The sequence below is a fragment of the Haliaeetus leucocephalus genome, unplaced genomic scaffold (genome assembly GCF_000737465.1).
Source record: "Haliaeetus leucocephalus isolate CR32 unplaced genomic scaffold, Haliaeetus_leucocephalus-4.0 Scaffold228, whole genome shotgun sequence".
Lineage (NCBI taxonomy): Eukaryota > Metazoa > Chordata > Aves > Accipitriformes > Accipitridae > Haliaeetus > Haliaeetus leucocephalus.
The window spans coordinates 22,778,844-22,796,242 of NW_010972664.1; the positions used below are offsets into that span (position 1 = coordinate 22,778,844).

The 17,399-nt window shown below is 43.5% G+C and overlaps 1 protein-coding gene across 1 annotated transcript in view; it reads right to left on the minus strand.

Annotated features, from left to right (window-relative positions):
- WARS2 (tryptophanyl tRNA synthetase 2, mitochondrial) overlaps positions 1–399 on the minus strand; it is a 41,709-nt gene extending 41,310 nt beyond the window's left edge. Inside the window, exon 1 of the mRNA XM_010567512.1 lies at positions 335–399. Coding sequence (XP_010565814.1) covers positions 335–388 — 54 coding nt within the window. The 5' untranslated portion in view covers positions 389–399. The remainder of the gene's footprint in view (positions 1–334) is intronic.
- Between the last annotated feature and the right edge of the window lie 17,000 nt (positions 400–17,399).

Sequence of the window (17,399 nt, forward strand, 5' to 3'; positions counted from 1 at the left end):
CCCCCACCCCCGAAACCCCCCCCCCCCCCATCCCTCGCCTGCTGGCTCAGGCCTCCCTCCCTCCCGTGCCCCTAAACCCCGTGTGCCCCGCCGAGTCAAAGCCCCTACGGCTGAGAAACAACCAGCTGGAAAGCGGGAACGACGGGACCGAGAGACCGGCGGCCTGAGGGACGGCTGGACCCCACCGCACCCGGCCCGGCCCGCCCGCCTTTCTCCTCCCGCCGCCCCACCGCGCATGCGCGGAGCCGGCCCAGCCACCCGGATGGGCGGGTTGACGGTTGGGCCGGTCCAACCGGAGAGACCGGGAGGGGACCCCGCGTCGCCGGCCGGTTACCTGGCCGAGGGTCCCGCGGTGCAAAGCCCGGATCAGGCCACTCGGTGTCGCCATGGCAAAGGCGGGAAGGGGCTGGGGGGGGGGATGTGAGGGGGAAGGGAAGCAGGGCAGAAGGCCGGAAGGATCAGCGCATGCGCTCAGCAGTGGTGTCGCCCCCCCACCGTCCGGAGTGCGCATGCGCAGATGCGCAGTGGCAGCCGGTTGCAGCGCGGGCGGGTCCTGTCGGCGCGGCCTTGTGCAAACGCCAGCGCTTCGCCTCTCTCTTTTTTTTTTTTTTTTTTTCCCCCCCCACGGGTCCTGCCTCATGTGGAGGTTGCCCTTGAAATTGCCCTTCTCAGCAGTGTTTCCCCCCCTGCCCCTGTGTAACCTCCGAGGTCTCCCCGGCCCCTGTTCCCCTCAGGCCGCCTGACTCCGCTCCCAGTGGTTTTTCCACTCAGAGGTCCGCAGCTGGGCCCCTGCTTGAAGATTCCCGCTTCTGCCTGTCTCATTCCTCTTCGCTCGTCAAACCAAAGCCAATCCCCACAGAAAACCCTGAAAAGCTGCTGTCTGCCCTGAATCGGCTGCGCTTAGTCCCGAATGCTGAGACCGAAACAGCTCTTGGCATCTTTCACCCCTGACGCGGCAGGTCCCTGAGTCTGGCCTCAGGTGTCCTTTCTGATGCACCAGGTAACAGAGCCAAAACAAGTAACGCTGAAGTTCTAAATGAGGTTTAACATGCCCCTGAAGACCTTGTACACAAACCCTGTGTGCTGGCTCTTTTGGGAAGGGTGCCGGGTTTCTCCCCAGTTAATTTCTACCCAGTTCAGTTCCCAGGCTGGGAAGCCACAACGTTGCTTTTTACTGATGTTCAGGGGAGGTGAACTGCGGCTCAACTGCAGGGCTGGAAACGTCTGCGGCAGTGACTGTGGGAACCTGCTCCTGCAGGATTTGGGGAAACAAACCAGGAATCGGGAAAGCAGGTGTACTTGTAGGTCGGTGATCAGTGGCACTACGCATTGTACGGGTGATTATTTCCAGTAGTCAACTCAGTACTGAGCAAGGTTAGTCACTGAGGATATTACCATAGAATGTTCCTAACTAAAACCCTGAAGTAATTTTAATAGCTAAAACAACTGTAAGTTTACATAATTGTTTATTTATTTTCAGTTTGATGCACTGGTTAATAACAATTTTCAAATTTTAAAACTGTGTATGTACAGTGCTTAGTACATTGGAGCCTAATCTTCATTTAGTTCCCCAGACTCTACCATAATACAAATTGTAAAAAATGTACTTTGCACAGTCAATAAGAACTTTAACTTGAACCCAGAAATTGTACATATAATTTTTTCATCATTTGCATCATCACTACAGATATTGTTTATAATTTGAGCTGAAAACTTCTATGTGCAATGTTCATGTTTGTCTGACATTTTTATTCAGTGTTATGTTTCAGCAAAAAATGTGTCAGCCATTTTTGAGAACATAACTATGCAAAAATCACGCAAAGCTGGTTGAATTGTAGGAGACGTCAGGGAAGAAGCGGAAAAATGGAGAAGTCCAGGTGATATTTTTTGAGATTTTCTGGTCCTAAGGCCAAAAAATATTAGACAAGAGACTGTGGCTGCTCTACTAATGTGAGACTGAAGACGTGCTTTGAGTGGAGCATCAGGTGACAACCCTGATGGTGGGAGGAATGCACAGATGCCTTAGCCTCTTCTCACAACTAGAACTGTTCTCCATTGGAGACTAATTGGGGCAGGTGGAGCTGTCTTAAAGTAACACGGTGAAGAGAGGGATGCTGAAGAGGCAAATGGAATATAAATTCAGCTTTAAAAATTGTAAAGGAAGTTGAGATAATGTGATAAGGAAATGTTAAGACAATTTTTCAGTTGTAAAGAATTTAAAAACAAATTCTTTTCCAGTATGTAATTACCAAGAAAGCTTTCAGCATCTACTAAATATAAATATTACCATATCATTGTAAATCAGTAAGTCAGACATTGGTTTGAGGCAAAATGATGAAGAATAAAGCTACGTGGGATTCAGTAGTAAAAGACTGAAGAATGAAGGTATAGTTAATACTACTTAAAAAGTATTAGTGTTAATTTTCAAGGTTATTAGAATTTGAGTTAATAAATGGAAGAGTAAAAGGTGATACTTTTTAGACTTTTGCCTAAGATACTTCAGTATCACAGAGCATTCAAATTAAACATACCAGAGAAGCACACATTAAATGACTAAGGGCTGATTAGCTGACAGCTCTCCAAAAGTACTTGTTAAATTTGAATTGGGAGACTTCTAGGAGGGTCCTATGATGACCCATGCTTTGCCCTACTCAATACTGTTACCAGTTATCTGGAAATAGATAGTGAATAATTTATGTTGAAATGTGCCCTTGACACAAATATTGACAGACTTGTAAATAATGCTATAAACATGGTGATCACTCGGACCATTCAGATAATAGGAGTGTATTAAAACAAAGCATGTTTTAAAATCAAATTGAAACCAAAGTAAAAACTTGAATTAAAATTGGGGGTTTTTTTCTTTAACCAGAACCGAGCCTGAGTTATTACTTTGAAGTCTTTGTTGAGCCCAAATTCAAGCTGAACAGAAAGAAAAAATTCAATACAATATTTATGATAGCTCTGTAACACAAGAAGAGCCCACTACTATGACAGAAATCTAGTAGGGGCAGAAGAATAAGCACAGGATATTCTTGGTGCAGGCAGAGGGAGAGTGGTGTGAATGTGAAAGGCGAGTGAGAAGAGGAGGAGGTTGGCTTGAGAATCCCAGAGAAGACAAGACAGCTTGCATCCTGAGAGATGGCCAAGTTAGTGGAGGAGAAAGATTCACTGCTCACATTTATTGTCCTCTGAAATCTCCCACTGCTGCTGAAAACTCTTCTGACCTTTCTCATGTATGATTCCTTTACACTTTTCCCCTACCCATATTACCCCAATGCATGTTGTGAATCCATTCAAGACTGTTTAGATGTGCGCTACTGAGCCCAAATTAGGAAAATACCACTAATCGCTGAGCGTGAACCAGAACTCAGTCAAAATATCTCTAGTGCAATTCTCTGGTTTTAATACTGCCAAACTGACCGTTGACTTACTTAGAAACAAGAGTTCTAGACCGTGTCTTTCAGATGAGTCTACGTCTCCTGGGACACGGTGATTCTGCAAAAGATCTAGAGTTTGTGTTGGACAAGCAACTCTATTTGCTAGTGCAGTCCTGTTGCTGAAATGGTCAATTAAGTGATTTTTTAGTACTGGGGTACCAGTCAGTAAATACTAAGTCCACTTTGGGTTTCTGTGCTTAAAAGAGGTATTGAAAAATCAAGGAAAAAATATAGACAATAGCCATAAAATAATTTAAGAGAAGACTTAGGCATATGCTCAAATAAGTGATTAGTGAAAATGCAGGATAGTGCTAGGAGCAGAACAGAAAGTCTGTGATTCTTTTTTCCAGGTAGAAAGACCTCTGTAGTTGGGCTACAACACACAAAACTTGTATTTGCATGAAGCCTTGAAGAGGCAGTGCTTTACACAGGACCCAGCCTTGGTTGGCGTACAATGTGAAGGGGTCCTGGGAATTAGTTAGGGATGTGTAGAGAGTTTTTATACACAGCCTGTTCATCTTATTTAACATAGAAACTGGAAGTTGGTTGGTTGTTGGCAGCAGATTGTGAAAAGGAAGAATGGTTAAAGAAGCTGAATACATTTTGAAAGCCTGGCTTTATTCCTTGCCACTGCCAAAAATCACATGTACTAAAATATTTTGCATTCCTCACCTGAAAAATTAGCAGAAATCCTGTGCACTCTTAGCTAAAAACTATTTTTTTGCTACTGTGCTTCTAATATACCATATGCTAAAAACATGAAACAGCCTAAAATATTAGAACCTATGTCTATTAATTTAACATGTAAGATTTATGTTTTATGCTTAATGTATTTGTGCTTTAGCTCCCATCTTTAAAATAGAGTAAGAGTAACAGCTATTCAAGTCAGCATTGTCAAAATAATTTCACTAATACTTTTGAACCATTCACATTCTCTGATAAAAGTAGCAAAGGATAACGTAGAAGGAAATCAGTACTTTTCTACTCAATTGAGGGATTATGACAGAAAGTCCTATAGTAAGAAAGTTTTAGGACACCATTTTGATTAAAAAATATTTTTAAAAATTAACACTAATCAATGAAGCAAGACCCTTGCAAAAAATAGTATGCTATCATATAGCTAGAGACAGTATCATAATATTTATGCAGAAGAGAGGGAAATAAATTAAAATCACATCACAGAGTTGATGGTGTCATTTCTCAGTTTCTGTGTGTTTGATCATGTTTTTTAATGTAGCTTGGGGGAGGGATAATTCTAATTACAATTTTTATTGTTTGCCTCAGTATTGCTCAGGTACTGTCTAAAATAGGATCCCTTTGTGCTATGCATTGCTCAAGCACGCACCAGGTGACAGCCCCTGCTCCAAATAGCTCATAGTCTGAACACACAAAATGGACACAGATCAAAGAGTGCATGACACACGACGTGATAAATGAATTTGCAGAAATCTCCATGTAAATACTGTGGCTCCCATTGTTTTTTTTAAGTGAAGGATATAATTAGCAAGGTACTACCTGAATGAAAGAGCAAGGAAGGGGGATTTAGGCAAACTAGAGAAGGGACACCAGGTAGGGTGGGATCGGAAGAACAGAGTAAGAGAAGTTGGAACAGGCAACCAGAAAGCACAGGAAAGAGTCCAGTCAAACCCTTCACATTGTCATGCATAAAGAACTTCACTTGAGACGTGCAAGTTGGCATAGTTTAAAAGCACATCTTTGAAATTCTTGAGAGCCTGGAGGTTAGCAGCAAGACTGGCTGAAGAGGGTGAAGCAATTACTCTTACCTGTTTCATTTTACATTTTACACACGCTATGGAAGAATCTTTGACCATTTTTATACATCTGTCTGTTCAGTGAAGCTGTGGCAGGGTAGTCATTTGAATGCTGAAGATCTGGCAGAGAGCATGAAGTGTTGTATTATCTTTTGTATCCTGAAACTGTTGATGCTATCATAGCATTGCAGAGACCTGTATCCTGTGAAGTTCAGGGAAAAACACTGTACTGGTAGCCACTGAGAAATAAAAACACCTAGAATCTTCTGAAATCTGTAAACCTTTTCTCCCTATAATATGTTGGGGAAAAAGAAATCTTTCTGACATGTTCTTTTGTATTATCATCAGTTATGGTGACTGTGTTCTTTACATTCATTTTGAATCTGTGTTTCCTGTCATGAGCAGATTAAAAACAGAAGAGAGTGGAGTGAAAGTTTTCTATTGCAAACATCTGTGTCTGAAAAAGGATTGTATTTCCATGTCCTGGAACATCAAGGGGAAAAGCTTGCCCTCCCCAGACACACACCTTTGGTTTGCAGCAATAAGGAGTTTATAGACAAGGTTGCTTTACTACAGTAAATAGAAAACCCAATTCTGCTATTATTTCCGGTGGTTAATCCAGCTTGGGTGTCTGAGGAGACCTTCGATCATTGTTCCCAGCAGAGAGCTCTCTTATTCTATATCTCTAAAATGCTTAACGTATTTTTGGGTATAACATAAGCATTGCTTTTAGTAAGTCCTCTCTTTTTTTATCTGAAATTCAATTCTATATGCAAATATTGCTGTCCAGATAAGTGTTCTTAGGGACTGCCAGTAGAAATGGTGAATGGACATACTTACCCTCTATAAGTTAAATGAAATCCACAGACAGAAAAAAATGGCTATGTCAATGGACTTCACAAAGAAAAAAATTAGTGCTGACATGTCATCCATATCTGTCTGCTTTTAAAGAACACAAGACTGGAAAAGGAGAGAAAAGATGTTGTAAGAAGCACTGGGGGCCAGATATACAGTACTTTCTCATGCTTTCTGGTATTCTTTCAGGAAGTTAGTCCTGGAAAGAAGGAAATTTATTGCTTTCGATGCTGCCCTGAGACCTTCCTATCTCCTACATAGATGTCCTCCTTTTAAAACTTCAATATACTAATATGCATCAGTGCAAATACCACCCAGAAAATATTTCACTAGATTCATGTACTCCCTCACCCCATTGTACCCAAAGATCTGTTAAATTGTATGCAAAACTGGAACAAATCTGGGAAAGAGTTTGATGAAATCATGGTCTGGACTGGTTCTTCAGTCATAATCATCTTGGGCACTGAGGAGGCTTTTGCTGGTATGCAGCAGCGATTCTTACTTTTTCTGAAGTGAAAGCATGTCTTCAAGTAACAGTTTCATGGACTAGAGTTTTACTTTGGGCAACATTATTAGTGAGGATGGTCTTCTCTCTCCTAATCATTTCCCCCATCTGCCAAACCTCCTTCGGGTATACCCAACTGATGGTGGTATTTCCATACCTGTGAACATATTCAAGATTCTTAAGACTGCAAATATTATTACTAGAATTAATAGAAAAATGAAGAAAACCTAAAAGTTTTAAACAATCTTGGCAAAGTGAAGAAATTGTCTATTAGGAAAAATCTCATAAGCAAACAGATTTGGAAAATTTAGGAACAGGTAGGAATTCTCACGGTCTGAACCTCTGCTTTGTAACTCTGGTTGTTCAGTTTAGTAAGAGAACCTCACAGCTGCCTTTTTACAATGGTAATTAGCATGACATCTCTCTCACTTTCTCTAGAGGATATATTACAGTGTGAACATTTGCCTGTGACTTACGTGTCTGTCCAAGGTTCTCAGAAGAGACTCTGCAAAGAATAATGAAGTGAATCCCTCAACCTGCTTATTGGAATAAGGATCTTAAAGATGTGAGAGTAGGGTACAGAGAGATCTTCTTGCCTAATTTACATTTAAATCAGGGGTCATTAGGCACCAGCCACTTTTGAAAAGTCATTGATGTAAAACCTATGATTTATTTTTATAAATTGTTCCATTCCTAAAAAATATGCCCTATTTCCAATCTAAATTAGTCTAATTTCACTTTCCAATCTTAGTTTGTATAACCTCATTGCCTTTTAAGCTGCAACACGTCTTACTTTCAGAAATCTCACCTCTTATAATCAAAGTTGAGGGTTTTTTTTTTTTTTCCTTAAAGAAATGGCATGGACTGCTCTTTTTCAAAACTGTCATAAAATAGGCTTTACACATTTTAAATTACAATTGTGGCTCCTTAATCTTTTCAGTTTTTCAAGCTTTTCTGTTCAGGGTAAGCACCAAAATGTGCCGCAATACTGTTGCTATTCTCAATATCATTTGTCTGCTTCTACTCAACCATCTGCTAAAAAAAATACAGAAGTGTTGCTAAGAAAGTTTGCAGATGATGCACAGATTGATAGAACAATAAATAACATTTATATATCTGAGAACAGTGTTAGCTGCTACACTGCACTGAGAGCTTGCATTCTTTCTATCATCTGATCTCTGTCTACCAACTTCAGTGTCAGTGGTTTCCACAGTCCCCCAACTTGTAAGAGCGACACAGGTTTTTTGTTTCCAGGTGTGTGACCTTCCCCATTTATGTGTGTTCAGACACATCGCTTGAATGTGTTCCCCTTCCTACCAAAGAACCCAGCTGTATATAACTGGCTCTTTCGCGATCCTGTTTATCATTCCACCAAGCTGTGCATCATCTGCAAACTTTACTAGCAGTGCTTTCCTATTTTCTTCTATGTACTTAATAAAAATACTAATTGCTAAAATGAGATCAGGGGCTTAACACCTGTTGAACTGGTAATGATTTAACATCCATTTAATGTACAGTTCAATATACGCTTCACTGATTGTTTTATGTTAATTTAAAAAATAAGACTGTCACGAAGTACCAAACTAAACACGTTACAAAAATGTAGATATGGCACAGCCAAGTGTATTTCTAGATACCAGAAAGACTGAAGTACATAAAATGCAGAGTTGTTATAATTACCTCTAAAAAATCACTCACGTGAGTTAATGTAATATTAAATAACACTCCCAGATAAAGATTTTCAATGTTAATTTTTTTATTTTACCATTTATATGCATGTTCATGGCTATGCTCTGACTATTGTGTTCCCATCTGGGGAACACGGAACACTGATGGTTTATGGGATACTTTGGGTTTGCAGCTGCTTTGTTTCACCAGAGCAATGAAAAGTTGCTGAAATAGACTCTAGCACCCTTTGCTTTCTGCACTCCAAATCGCTGCTGTTTTGTCACCTCCCACCATTAATTATTCTTCAAATGCAACCCCCTCATTTGCGTTCCCTTAGCCTGGCATTATCCTGTGAATGTATGAAATTCCCCAGGCTTACATCATCCCGCTCCCCTTGTCTGCCGAACTGGCACTTAATTCAGGCAGAGTCACCAGCTGCCCAGAGCATCAGGTTGGTTGGGGGTGACAGCAAAACCTCCCCGCTCTGCCGCTTTGCTTTTCTTATGCCCCAGACTCGGAGAGCCAGGCCAACCGCCGCTGCTGAGGGAGCGAGGGCATTGCGTGGGCACCAGCCCTGGCCGGGCCGGGCAGGAGAGCGGCACGGCCGAGCAGCATCGGTCCACGTCTCCAGCTCTTCTGGCCTCTTGGTGGTGGTGGCAGTGACTGATCAGCTCTTCATGACTTTTCCCCGAGCCCTCTGCCTCATCTCCTCACCTTTCTTTCCTCCCTCTCATGGCAGAAGTGACCCTGCCCCTTCTCCTCCGGGCAGTGAAATACGATTTTGCCCACACTGCTTACGAGCCTGGAGCCAGCTGTCTCCACATGTCCGCTTTCGCCTCCATCACTCCTCCAGGGAGGGTGCTCCTGGCTTCCCCTTCGGTGCAGAAAACGAGCACGCTGCCTCCCACCTCCCTCTCAGCTTGTCTATAAAGAGGAGCTGGCACAATAGGTGCTTTCCTCCCAGATGCTTAGTATGAATGGCCATACTTGCTGTTATTTTTTGTAACTAAAAGTTGTTTTGTTGTTGTTGTTGTTTTTTCCCCCATGCAGAATTGTTCCCTTTTGGACTGGCCACCATCATCCATTGTTCTCCATGAAACAGAAACTGCCGTCGCCCTCGGGGGAGATGGTGGCTGCCTATACTGTGAGGCATCATAAAACACAGACCCCGTTGGGAACAATGGGGAAAAGCCTTCTCAACGTGGCCACCAGCTGAGGCCCCGCCACCGTTCTCAGCCTGTCCGGAGCACGGGGGAGCGGACCCACGTTCAGGGGAGGCGGTGGTCCACCGAGCAGCCTCTGGGCCCTGCCCGAGGGGAAAACAAGATTACATGCAACAGGAAAACTACCCAAACAAAACCAGCTTAATTACAAGAAGGAAGTGAAATAAAGTCTTCGTGCAAGGTTACAGTGAGTTCCACTTATGCGGGAGCTAGCAGAGCTTTTAGCCAGTTCTGCAGGGGAGGTTGAAGTCCTTTTTGCTGCTCTCTCCCGTTGATGCCTTGACTTCCCCTTAAATACTAAGAGACCAAAATCCTTATTTGACAGCTTTAATAGGAAGCAATTTTTGTCACAGAATAATAAGCGTTTCGTCTATGAAGATGTGTTATTTTTCCACTGTCTGTTTTCACTGGGCAACCTCCTACCTCATACACTCTTGAGTCACTGGAGTCTGTGTTCTTTTTACCAAGATAGGAGACAAAAAGAGATCTAATAATGGGTGGTCCATTTTTTTTAAATGCCTGATTTTTAATCTCTAAGCAAATTAATATATTCAAATACATCTTTGAAATTACTGAAAAATTTGTTTTGTAATCCAACCACACATATTGTACTGTTAAGGAGAGTACACTGTGTTTTTCATACAGACTAAAGAATAATCAGTAAAGCATGCCTGAGTTTGAAGATTCTGCTCTGACTCTAGAGTCTTTAATTGCCTCTAAAACACGCATTCAGTGATAGAAAATACTTTAAAGGATGATGAAATTTAAGGGCATACATCATCAATAATTTTGCACAAGCCATACTGTAGGAATGCTGTGATTATTTTCGAAAACAAGCATTGTAATTCAAGGAAATAAATGGGCAAGATCTTAATAGGAATTCAAACCATTCAGGTAATTTAAATCACAATTAGCATACTCACCCAAGTCAAACTGTCATCTGTTAAAATCCCATGTACATAAGGCTCCAGATCTCCATACTTTTACATTTACAATTCTATAGGATGAACAGTCACTTGCTGCCATTATTCTTCATAGCAGAAAATTTCCTCTTCAGCAGAAGTCTTAACCCTGCCACAGAGTGCCACTAAAAGCCTTTATAATTATGCCTACGGCCATTTCAGTGGCTTTGTACTTAAATTGATAAAGTCGGTCTTTAAAGATGCAGTATATGTTCTCTCCTCTTCAGAGTAGGGACTGTAATTAACTTGGGAAGTAGTGATTCATCTAGAACGATGAAGCTGCATTCTCAACTGAGACACTGAGTTACTGGTATTATGCACCTAATAATGGGAGTTTGGGAGCTGAGAGGCAGCTTTTTGGTTTCGAATCATCCATACATCCCACTCAGGGTCCTAGGTGTGCTCACTGCCTTCCACGCTGGCTAAAAGAGGGAACACCCTGTGTTTAGTAATAACAACCAATGGAGGCTACTGCCCAAAGTAAACATTGAATGCAGGGTCAGAGGATTGATCTGAGTGAATGAAACAGTGGAAAGCAAGAGGGAAACAGGCAGGGAGCAAACCCAAAAATCATGGTACGAGAAATGAAGTGAATACACAATGGCCTTGAAAGCAAGCCAAAGGAAGGAGCTTTTTGAGCAGAGCCCTGACTGCAAGCAGATCTGGGATCATGAGCAAAGCAACGGATTCTTGTTCAATCTTACTATATTTCAAGAAGCGGGACTTTGTTTGTAGTAAAAAAGGATTACTTCAAAGAAATACCTGGCTCTTGTAATCAATTTCTCATTCTAATGGAAACAGCCTGCTATGTTGTGCGTATGGGCTAACTGCTCAGGCCATGATGGAGTTAGACAATGCAACCAGAGAGAGCAAACGATGAGGAAAAACAGGGAAGGAGGACAGAGGGAGATTTTAGAAAAAGACATGGCAAAATGGAAGAAAAATGAAAACTTGCAGGAAATTAATCTAAGGCACAGAGAGAAAAAAGTATGTAGTCAGGACATATTCTTCAGGGTGATAGTCAGTCAGCTGGGAGATGCTAGTGGCTCTGGGGAAGAATAATCCCTAAAGTGTACCCATGTTTGAATTTCTGATAGAAAAGAAGACCCTGTCCCTCCTGTCCCATTGCCATTTCAGAAAAGCAGCCCTCTCAGGCAACCAGGCACCACGATGGAGGGTTAAAACACACGAAGCTGCTGCCCATTTGGAACACACTCCGTCTCCTTTCACATCTGCAGAGCATTTAGCTGCTTGCATCTGGTTGTGTTTGCGCAAATATAATTCCATATTCACTAATAATTCCCGAGGCTAAAGGCCCCTCTCCTGTAACCTTGTTAATATTCTCACAAGGCCTGGTGTGAACGCCTCACAGCATTTGGATTAGAATTCAGTCTGGTGGGTTTTTTTCCCCCCTGTCTCTTACTCTTTCTCTCTCTCGTACTTTTCTGGCCTCCAGTTTCCTGGCCACCCACATGACGAGACACTCTCCCTCCCGCTCTCTCCCCATTCTCAGTTTCAAGGAATTTCCTTTTGTCAAAGGCAAAGTGTGATTGACATATTTTCCCCCTCTTAAGTGCAGTCTTCTTAAAACTTGATTTAACTATGTCCTTATGGGGCTTGTATAATCATTACCTAGGTGAGAAAGAGACCCCCTGCTCCCTCTCTACCATCCGATCTTGGGCTTCAAGGGCCAGACTGCTGGCTACTTAGCACTTTTTACATGTTTTTTATTCACTTTTTAAAGATGTTTTTATTAATTTGGTGGTGATGAGGAGTTCCAGATTGACAGCATTGGAAACTGAAGTCATTTGTTTGTCCACAAAACAGGTACCACCAAAGCAGCAGAACTGCCGGCTCCCCTGTCAACATGCCGTGAGGTCCCCTTTCAAAGCACCTCACCCAGGCCAGAAAAATCTCCTTCTCCTCCGGCCTTACTGGGGAGAAGGCAATCCAAATTTCTAATCGGTCCTCAACCCTGATGCTAAGACTGATGAAAAACTGAGCTGGAGCTCACCCTGACCATAGTGTCACAGGAGTCAGGGACATAAGCATTTTGCTCGTTCACTTCTGGTCACTCCTTTCTTTAGCATGAGAAACGATGGTTTCCCATGTTTCTCCAGCCTATTTTCCAGGTGACCTGCTTGGCATGGACCCTGGCCAACTGCCCACCCCAGGCAGAGACCAAGGTGTGCCATGGTGGTGGGGACAAGGGGCTGAAGGAGAGCAGCCGTGGGGCTTGGGAAGGTGGATGGGCTGCTGGCAGGAGAAGGAGAGGAAGGCGAGTCCCCAAGCTGATAGCTTGGAGTCTTTAATGATCCCCTGGTTAATTTGTATTGGGCACCCTGCTGTACTGCTCTGGTTTTATCTGTGTCATGTATATTGGGACAGGAAGGTAAAACTCTGCATTATGATGGCTGTGGGTTGGCTGTGGGAATTCAGTTGAAGAGGTTGCTCAGACCGCGCTGAACATTTTCAATACAACATAGGAAGGATTATTAACAAGTTTTTGACTAAATATGTGCAAGATCTTAGCACACCTTTTAATCAATATGAGAGCAAAACAGAGTTTTGGTTTCTGTTTAACAGAAATAGTCCTGGAAACTGATTATTATAGGCAACGTATAAGGAAACATTTATAATTAAGTATGTTGAAAATTTATGCCACATCATTATAATGCCTTGTTTTCAGTTGTGTATGAACTTTGCTACATTTGAAATAAACTAGGTGAAATTTCCCATGTCAGGGATTAATCTCTGTACCTTACATCCTTCTTCTCCCCTTTCTTTGAAAAAGGAAGGAAAAATAATTAATTGAATTTTCAGAAAAAAATCAGGGAGACTTTATTCTCATGTATATGCTAAAAAAAACCCTAAAAGGGATACCAGTAAGAATTAATAATCCCTACCTAATCTGGATGAAAGACTTGTCTTTTGATCAGCAGTTGGGGCGGAGGATCCCTCTGATGTCAGGAATGTATACTTGCCTATTTCCGTGAAAATTTTCCCACATTTACTCAAGTTATGAGCCTCAGAAAGTCCCACTTCGCACAAAGACATTAGGAATGCATGTTCTCTGAGGGATATCTGCCCATTCTCAAGCCCAGGTGTGGACGGCAACCTTCTCTCCCACTGGAGCAGTGGGATATGTGGTGTGGTCTTGTGTCTCAGGGCACAGGAGATGAATGGTGTTGCTGCCTCTGCTGTGGTTTCAGTGTTTGTCTGACAGAGCATGGGAGAGGAGAAGGAACCTTTCTGACAAGACTGCAGAAGGTAGGGAGCTGGGACTGAAGTACTGGGAACGAAGACATTGGGACAAAGAGCTGCTGGGCTCAATATCCTGATGTGTTGAGAAAGGGTGGGGGGCTTACAGGTAGGACTGGAAACATGATGGGGGAGAGGCATGGACCTCAGATGCTTGTCTCCAGAAAGAGAACAGGATTTTCCGCACATTGGAAATTCAAAAATTAAATATAACAGAAAAAAACCCCCCAACTAGAAAATTAATGATTCGGGCTTCAGAGCAGAGTTTGGATGATGTGCAGTAAATAAGACATGACCCACCTATTTAACAATGAGTATAAAAGAAGACCTCAAGTATACAGGATCTTCAACAGAGATCCAATGGAAAATTGTTATGTGGTTCTATAATTAAAGACGGTAAGGTAGCTCATAGATAGGGCTGAAATAAGGTCAGGCTTATTGCTGATGATCCTTAACATCCGAATGTTTGACTTTTTGCCATGTTAACAGTTTCTTAACTTAATGCTATTTATACAGTACATAGACCTGGTATAGCATATAGGCCAGGACCTACACTGCTGTAAAGTGAGTTAGATTCTGTATCTCATTAATGACTTAAATTAATTAACAACTAGTTACCTTAGCTCTGGCTCCAAGCCACAAGGATTCAAAAGAATGCATCCTTTGCAAAGCCAGCTTCTGTGTATTCTGTAATGAGATGGGACCAAACGGTAATGATATTTAAAAAATCCTTTCATTCTTGTCTTCCTTTCTTCACACAAACATGTGCAGCTGTGGCCCATATCTGCTGAAAATAGTCATCACCACAATATGGCAATGAATATTTTCAACCATTCTTTTAAGAAAGCTTTTATCTTTTCTTGGCCTCACAATGTCTCCAGGCAATCTATCTCCGGGCCTTTGTTTAGTGAAGTATTGTTTCAAGAAGCATAGCCCAGGGCTTTTTTTCCAGTATGTGCCTGGGAAAGAGTTAACTTGTAGTTGGCTTCAGCAGCTTATCAGATCACAGTCCTCAGCCTTGCTGCTGCCATGTGCCAGGACTGCCTCCCTTGCCACGAAGAGCCTGTTCCCTGGCTTTGTGTGCATTTGGCCTGCAAGCTGGCCAGAAACCTATGTCAGATACCTGACTACAGATATTGGTAAAACACTGTATTTACACATTACGGGAAAGTCCCAAATTCCATTGCTGCAGAATAAATGAGTTAATGAAGCTGTGACTGAAATGCTTCAAGAAGGTGTTGCGAGAACTGTCGTTTCCAGCTCTGAGGCAGCTCTACATCACTGCAGTGTTTTACCCCTAGCTCAGGTTCTCACAGTTATTTCCATAACTGCAATTGTCAGAAGCTTTTAAAAATATATAAGCTATGACTTCTAGAGTGTGATTTACAGTAAGTAAGTTCTGTATGGGCCGCAGAGCTGTGGGAAGCAGGGGCTCCGACTGCACAGCAGAACAGACTGTGCCCCCCGGACCAGCTCACGCCACTCATGGTTGATGTTCTGCCCTTTCCTCTGAGAGGTTTCTCTTGAACGCCTTTTGCCACGCGCTCTTGTGCACGTCACCTGTGAGACCAGTTCTCCACCCTTGTGTCCTGCTGGGCCACTCTTCTGTCTGACGTTTGGTGAAGCATGTCTCGCCTTCATACTAGCTCAGCTCATCATCACGTGGTGTGATGTTCGGATGGCTTCTCAGGCTTGCAGGACTGCCTTGTAAACAACAGTGCTCTAGGTGAAAATACAGAAAGCAAATTCTGCAAATTGCGAAGCAGCCTTGGCTTTCAGAATGACCCCACTTAGTGGGGGGGTGAAAGTGACCTGAAACCTGCTAGAATATTTGTATACTCTGTTTTTTCTGAAGAAAATCCCCTCTGTTCTCGGTTGTCAAAAATTGGCAGTAATAATCTTTCTCTTTAAATTCAAAGAAGCAAACAAATAATCCTGCACCTTCCCTGCCAGATTGGAATACCTTTAAATCTTTTTCTCTTTTAACTGAGCGTCTGGAGGGAGTGGGGGAAGGACGGAGGAAAAGCAGTTTGAGTAAGCTGCCGATGGAGCGTCTCAGTGTATCAGGTGTTTTCCAGGCGTTGTGTAAAACAACCCCTGCCTTAATGTGCTTACGGTCTCAAAGAACAGGGTACAGAAAATCTGGAACTGAAAATTGGGAACAGGATGAGGCTAGTAGCAAGCAGCATCATGGTCCTGGAGAATAGGGCTGGAGGGATCTGTCGCCACCAGGGTCCAATTTGGAGAAAGCGGAACACAATCCAGACAGTGTTTGAATCACTCCCTTGTCATCAAGTACCTGTGAAGCCCACGGGCAAATTATGCCTCACCCCCTTTAATGGCCACACCAAATATGAAATGGCAGTCTGCTACTGCTGCTAGAAAATTGAGAAACAGGGACATTTCTGTCCCTTCACTCCCCCCCCCCCCCCCCCCCCCAAGCAAATAGCAAGCATGAGGGATGGAATAAGATTCTGAGAGAATCCCAGACCGAAACACTTTCCCCTAGGAACAGGACAAACTGGGATATGGCAACTGGTGTTTCTGTTCAGACAGAAGCAATCAGGAGCTCCCTTCCACAGCCGATATTGAGCTGCCTGCAGACGCATAAGGTGCTGCTGCGGGCTGAGGGGTGGGACAGAGAGCCGCCTTTGGGCTTTCCAGAGACAGCTCCTGTTCCCAGGGATGCTTTGGACAGTGAGTGGCATTGTTCCAGGGGCTGCAGCTTGCACCGAGAGGGTTTATACACAACGTCAAATCCCTCCTGTCCTGACCCCTCCTGACTCCTGGACATCTGTGAGGGAACACCCTGAGAGGGTATCTGTAAAGAACCGTTTATTTTGCAGTGAAGGGGTAATCTCATAATAACCAGGGAGTTTCTCCAAGTTCCTGGGAGTACCAAGTGAACATTGCCCAGTGTTGCTGGCTGAAACGCTGCTAACACAAATACAATGGAGGCTCTGAGGAAGGCAGAGCAGCTCAGCACCCACAGCCCATGTTTATTTTCTCCAGAGATGAAGGGGGGACTGCAGGTCAGCAGGAATTGTGCGTTCTGACTGGTATTTATTGACTCAGAAGTCCTTGCTGACAGACAGACAGACAGACAGGCAGGGAAGGGTTCCATTACAGTGATGTCGTTTCTTTCCCTCTTCGCCCCTGAGGCTTTCACTGCTGACACTCTTTACACATTGCTGTGGCTTCTCCAGCTGGTGCTGGGGCGAATGGCAGCTGCCTTTCACCTCGCTGATGCTGGAAGCCTGCGTGCCCCTGGGGAGCACGACTGTCAGGCTTTCAGCTACGTACTGCGGCACATCTATCAGAGATGTAACAACAGCACCGAGCTTCGTGTCCAGCCTTCCCTCTGAGACCTGGGTTAAGGCTGGAGGTCTGGGTCGGGTGCTGAAGGTGAACTCTGGGTGGCTGCTGGGGGTCAGCGTACAGGGTCTGTGTGAAAGAGAAATGTGTCCCTGCGCTGTGCTCAGCCTCATTTCCACCTTCCATTCCCTGATGCAGCCACTGCTAATTAGGTCTTTGACTGCCCTACTCTAATACTGTGCTTTAGGAGAGATTCGAGTCCTTTCAGTAAGTGATGGTGAGGCAGATCTACTGTCAGCTATTCGCAGGGATGCTACGACACTATGAGCAGGCTGCGTTTGAGCCAGGGGTCATGGCTTCAATACCTCTGATCCCTAGTATGGTTCCTCCAGAGGATC